At 30.6% G+C, this 6,754-nt stretch overlaps 1 protein-coding gene across 2 annotated transcripts in view; it reads right to left on the bottom strand.

The window, feature by feature from the left end:
- Window positions 1-6,754, bottom strand: part of LOC106469751 (gamma-tubulin complex component 3 homolog) — an 87,186-nt gene that overhangs the window by 16,928 nt on the left and 63,504 nt on the right. For both annotated transcript variants that reach the window (XM_013930261.2, XM_022398306.1), the window contains exons 11-13: window positions 5,936-6,007; window positions 4,995-5,105; window positions 3,377-3,482 (exon numbers count right to left, since the gene is read on the bottom strand). In XM_013930261.2, coding sequence (XP_013785715.2) covers window positions 3,377-3,482; window positions 4,995-5,105; window positions 5,936-6,007 — 289 coding nt within the window. The remainder of the gene's footprint in view (window positions 1-3,376; window positions 3,483-4,994; window positions 5,106-5,935; window positions 6,008-6,754) is intronic.

Raw genomic sequence — 6,754 nt, 5'->3', positions numbered from 1 at the left:
ATATTTGTACACAGGACAGCATATTTTTGTAAATATTTAAGATTTTACAGAGTAAAGTAAGAAGTTCTAAGATTATAAATAAGTGACCACCTAAGTTTGACAGTTTAACACCAAACTGATTTACATGGCAACCCAAAACAAACTAATTTTTATTCTAACAAGACTATAACATTGATTTTAAGGTGATATATAGAATATGACTTATATTTCAAATTTTATCAATATAAATTTAATGTTAAGTTCTGGCTTGTTTTAAATATGCAAAATCTTGTAAAGCTACAATAACTGTAACTGTTGATTGAGAACTTGAATGACTACTAACTCTCTCTCTTTAGTTACACTCTACCATTTGTATAATGCCATGTAAGTATTAAGAAGTCTTCTCTTATACAAGTAACAAAAAGTATTCAGTCAGTGGCAATTGTTTTCAATTATTAAATTCTGAAGTGGGAATAACAAGTTAAAAGGAATAAGATCACTGACACTGGCTTCTTCCTCTGCTTCAGCATGTGATTCAACTACATTACTATGGAAACTACCTGAGGTCACTAAGAAGCACTTTTATAATCTTGTTTATATTTATCTCATCACAATATGTAAGAGACATGATTGGTAAGGCCTACCTTAAATTGTAATCATAAGCAGTCAAATTATTGTAGGGCCCTTGCCTCAGGTTTTGAAATTGGCACCATGGATTACTCTGTTCTCCACAAAGCTGAATCTATGGCAAAACCCATTACCAACTTTCAAGTTGCTCCTCATCCAAGTGCCCTATGGCCTTGAGTTTGGGACCATGAAGACTCAGCATTAAGTGTTACAATGCCTATCCCCGAGTTTATCCATTACAAGCAGCAACTTGCTTAAGGAAATGGTCCAAATTATCCATATTCATATCCATCAACATTGATTGGTTTACCTGTTCAATAGAACCACATTATTAAATGGTGGTGCAGACAGGTACTTGCTATCAGATTCTCCTTTTCTTTGTAGATGAGATGCTGTGTACATTTGAGGGAAGTTTTCATATTCTTCCTAAAGTCCATAAACGTACATTGTGAAAAATGTGACATCTTTGGGTAAAGTTTGGAGTAGAATGGCATAACGTGTAGGGATATGTCATCATCACATTCTGCCTTGACTTCATTCACTGAAGGCAATCTAGGCACACTGTCTGAGAAGACTCCTGACCAACTCAAAGACCTGCTGAATCATGATGAGACACTAGTTGCTCCATCAGATGCTATCACAGGTTTTGTGTCATATTTCTCCTACCATGAGCATCTTGTCAATCTCCTTGACTACAAGTGACTTAAACCAATGCCTTGCAATGCTTAATCTTCTTTATGAGCACTTTGATGTCTCTTGAGACACCACCCCAACAAGTCTTGAGACATTCAGGCTGCTCAATGCCACTATGACTTTACTCTATGCTTCTGTATAAAAAAGTGACCATTAGAAGGTCATGTATTAGCAGCTGCTTAAGTTCTAGCTACCTATAAACCTCTCATTCCCAATTGTAGCTCTAGAATGTGGACATAATTCTCACAATAACTGGTGAAAATTCTCCATCTATGAAAGGGTCTCCTAGTTCTTCCAACATTTTGTGATCAAGTCCTCACTTGAAACAACAACTTCTTCCTCTAAAGTACCCTTCATATCAAACATGATTTTTGAAACTTACAATATCAGAGATTTATATATATAAAAAAAGTACATTCTAAAGAAACCCTGCAATAAGCAAATCCCATGGTCATGGCGACAAAATACATCTGATGTGTGACAGGTTAGAATCAAGTATTTGCAAAATACACTTCAGAAGATGTTATGCAATAAGATATGTTAAACACAAAGAACAACCTATAAGAGTGAAAGAAATCTTTATTTAAAGCAGTGTTTCTCCATTTTACCTACTGGCCAGCCTGTGTTTGATAAAACATAAGTAAGAATAACAAAATGTCACACATTCAAGTCAGATTAAGATATTAGTGCAATAGCCCACAGTCACTAAATTTACATCAACAACTATCCCAAATAACATATACAAGAGAGAAAACCCTCATACTAATTTGCACAAGTGTCTATATCATCTCTTGAAACAACCTTATCCCACACCAGGAAATAGACACAGACAAACATAAATCAGCTTCTAGGGGACAGTGGTTGTAGTATATAACTTTAAGCAAAAAGATTAGCATATGTTTATAACCTTTGTACATTCTGTTTACAATGCAGAAGCTAACTAGACCCAGAGTACCTACACAAAAATATAGAAAAATTACCTGAATATATTTGATATATTCTAGGCTATTTATGAATGGATAAGTATGATGTTAACATAATTTAATTAAATTTTACCTTTTTCAGCTTAAGAAGATTGTGAATATAATTTTATCAGTTGATGAAGGTCATGTAAATAGATGAATTTTTGGATGATAAGCGTAAGGAGTCTCAGGTTAAGCAGCACCAATAATGTATTCAAAACACTAGCAGTGTCTTTATAGCTGAAGTTAACATTCACAGCCAGCAAGTACCTTTCAGCAATTCCAACTTGGTTTTAACAAAGCAGAATGCTACAAATTCTTTAAATACCTATAGAATGATAGGTTTCTTTTTTGTGAGTGTAAAACACTTAAATATACCAGTTCAAAATCTATCTTTATTGCTTAACACTTATACAAATGTTTCAGTTCTCTAACTGAATGCTCTTACTTCCAGATAACAGTCTATTATAAACCATGGAATTATTTTTGTTGTTTCTTCAATTGAACAATGTTACTTCTAGATAACGTATCCATTTATAACTTGCCAAAATATATTTCCTAAAAACATATTTTTAATGAAAAATAGACCTATTCAAGTAAAAAAAAATCAAAGAAAACATTTTTCTACCATATTTTCACATAGTGCATGCAATAGGAGGTCATAGAGGATATGACTTCAAAAATTTTATACTGGTTTTTTCCCCTAATCATAAACTCTCAGGCAAATGCACAATAATTTTGTGAATGAAATATTTAAAATTATTAGTTTTAAATATGAATTTATGTTTATTTCATAGATTTTTACATATTCTCTAAGGTACGGTTTCCATTAAACAAATTTATATTTTCACAAATGTCAAACCCTCAAATCTTGGATATAACCTTAGTGATGTATCTAATAATTTGAAATATTTGCAATATTGTTTCTTCTTTTAGTGTCAACTTTGAGGCTATAGTATATCAGAAGATTTTGAATGAATGCAAAAACACGGTGTAAAATGAAAAATTATACATATTGCAAAAAACAATTTGTTTATTAAATTCCAAAACTGTGAAAACATATTTATTGCTATGTGTTCTGCAAAAAATATAAATTATTCCTGAATATATATTACCTGTTGAAGCATCAGCTCTTACAGTTTGTTCATCCCTGGGTCGGACTGAAGTGTGATCATGGCACACCATCCGAAGGAAGTTGATAGCTTTTCCTGTACACAGCACCTGTAAGAAGCAATATTCAGCACATTACAAAACAAAATTCAAGAAACTATAAACTATGAATTGTATATACAGTTTGTTTACAAGAACATAAATCTGAAGGATACTGCCTATGAAATGTAAAACATTAATTAATGGTCTGTTACTAAAATTAGATAAATATATTACATAAAGTATGACAAATATAACTGCTAGCATTTGTTTATATAAATGAGAACATATTAGCATTGCTCTATGTTTGTCATATTAATGCACATGCCATGAATTTTCTATGTTGTATTTTTTCTAAATTAAGCAATTTGATTAAAATATAGGCCACGAAACATTACTTAGAAATTTCTTTTATCTGTGCACAATAAGAAAATGTTTTTGAAGTTTCAAACACTAGCACCAACAGTCACACTTTTATTCTCATTTTCCTTTCTGTTTTAGTTTTAATACTCATCTTAATTCTATTGTAGTTTTAATACTCATCTTAATTCTATTGTAGTTTTAATACTCATCTTAATTCTATTGTAGTTTTGACACTCATCTTAATTCTATTGTAGTTTTGACACTCATCTTAATTCTATTGTAGTTTTAACACTCATCTTAATTCTATTGTAGTTTTAACACTCATCTTAATTCTATTGTATTTTAACACTCATCTTAATTCTATTGTAGTTTTAATACTCATCTTAACTCTCAAACTTTCATGGTCTTTAGACTCATGACTTTTTAACTGCTTTATTTTGCAGTTAAATGATAGTTATATTCACAGATCAATTTGCATGTTGCTTTCAATTACACTTTTGTTCTTTTTGAATACATTGTTTCTCATTCATCTGTGTAAGGTCTTCTTGTTAATGCATATTCTTATACTACAAACTTTAACAGATTTGTTAACTAAAGCTTGCATCACCACATCTCAATTCTGAGAAAGCTGCAGTGCTCTTCTGCCCCCTTTCCCTAAACAGCGAGTGGTTTTCTATTTCTATGTATTAACAAATTTTCTTCAGGTCCCAACAGTTTTTGGTTGCAATGCTGATCACTTTCTTCCTCTTATAAACATTAGGTATTTCAGATTTAATCATGCTTCAGTTGCTTCTTTTATTTATGATACTTTTCTTGGGCATATCTGATTTGAGTATTGCACTTAAAACAGTATATAATTTTACTCAGTTACTGATATTTCACGTAAACTTTTCCATTTTTATCCAACTTGCTATCAACATTTTCTATTCCCACTGAAATTTACTTCTATATTTTTAGCAGTTTTATCTTCCTTACAAAAGTTAAATGTAAATAATTTTTCCCCACATATCCATCCCCACAGAAAAATATATCCTTGCTTTTTATGTTAAGTAGATTAATTTATAAGCTAGAACTTGTTGATGTTAATCATAAAAGCCTGTATTCTGGCACTTATAAGTCAGTCACGTGTAAGATATTTACGCTTGAATGTTTTATTCAAATGGTAACAGTTAAACATCAAATACATAGTTAAAAACAATAACCTTACAAACATGTTTTTACCTTTTTGGCTTGACTCAGACTAAGGAAAGATGGTACCATAGTCTTTCTTAAGCTATATTTTTCATGCCACAGGCTTGTGTTGGGAACAGATGGGTTCACTGCTACAAAGAACTTTGAAAAAATAGTTATTTTAGAGAAAATCATAAAAGTGTCATGTGATTTGACTAATCTAAATTATACAACAAAACACACGTAGAAATATATATAATTCAAAAAAGGTATACTGAAAACATACTATTTAGAAATGAATATGAATTTAGAAAAGTTTCTAAGCATAACTCACGAAAGTATTAATATTTATTGAGCTATCTCATCTTCAAAACTAGAATCAAAATTTTATAAAAACTCTCTAATTTGCATTAATAACAAATCAATTAAAAATATTTACAAGTTTAACTTGTGTATTTACATGTACGTTGTTCTAGTGAGACACACAAAATACCAAAATATTAAATTATTACAGTTAGCATTCTATGTTTGCTGAAATACTTCTATTACAAAATATTATCAGAATGAGCACTTATTGTAATACATCACATTCTGCAAGTCTGTTTTCGATATGTACCTTTCAATATTATCAGTCTTCAAATAAAACCTTGTATAGAAATCTCTACTTTAGCAAACATTCTCTACACTAGAAGTTTATTTAGATTGCTTAAGTCTAAAAATTAATAGCAAGAGTTTTCACTGAACAAGTGACAATGAGAATCACTGTAAAAACCACGGAAAGTTCATAAGAAGAGAAAAATGGAAACCAGTTAGAGAAACACAGTTGCAGTGAAATGTCATTTGTTTTCAGAAAAAGATCTGTATTTGTTCTTCCAGCCTGTGATAGTGCAGTTCAAAACTTTTTCAAACAAAGACACTATACGTACTTCTGTAACTAATAACAAAACATGAAGAGACCACAACATCCACTGGAGTGGGATATAAACACTAACCTCATGATACATGTCTTCTAGTTCACCACTAAAAATCCAATGACTCAGCATTTTGTAAATAGGTTGCACAACCTGAAATATTCATAACATTTTGTGAAGTTCACAAAAAAAAAGTCCAATACAGGATATGTTAAAATTAATTATTTTGTTGAGCTATAGAAGTTTGTTTGTTTGTTTTTGAATTTCGCGAAAAGCTACACGAGGGTTATCTGCGCTAGCCATCCCTAATTTAGCAGTGTAAGACTAGAGGAAAGGCAGCTAGTCATCACCACCCACCGCCAACTCTTGGGCTACTCTTTTACCAACGAATAGTGGGATTGACCGTCACATTACAAGTCTAATAAAGAAAACATGTATGTTAAATTATTTAAGTTAATAGGTACTTTGTCCTAACTATGAATCATATTAAGAGTAAATGCTTTTCAGCACAAATTAAGTAAAAACAATTTACAAAATAAAAAATTAATTACCCAACTAGTTTGACATACCACGTACAGGGTATGCTGAAACTAGTTGGGTGATTAACTGCATATTTTTGTAAATTGATTTTTTCTTAATTTGTGTTAAAAAGGCTTAATCTTAATATCATTAAAATTAGTTATCATATTGAACTATGGAAAAAATGTCAGTAAAAAAAGTAACAATGTAAAATCACAGCAAAAAAAAACCTTTAAGACAAAATATTAAAAAGGAAAGAACATTTATGTTTATATATAATAATAAAAAAGGTTGCACGTTTAAGTATACTAAAAAAACCATAATAATAAAAAAGTTACACGTTTAAGTATACTAGAAAACTATAATAATAAAAAAGTTACA

Source organism: Limulus polyphemus, unplaced genomic scaffold (assembly GCF_000517525.1).
Source record: "Limulus polyphemus unplaced genomic scaffold, Limulus_polyphemus-2.1.2 Scaffold3641, whole genome shotgun sequence".
In the NCBI taxonomy this organism is placed as follows: domain Eukaryota; kingdom Metazoa; phylum Arthropoda; class Merostomata; order Xiphosura; family Limulidae; genus Limulus; species Limulus polyphemus.
The sequence above is the reverse complement of the archived record's forward strand: the minus strand, read 5'-3'. Positions and strand labels throughout refer to the sequence as shown.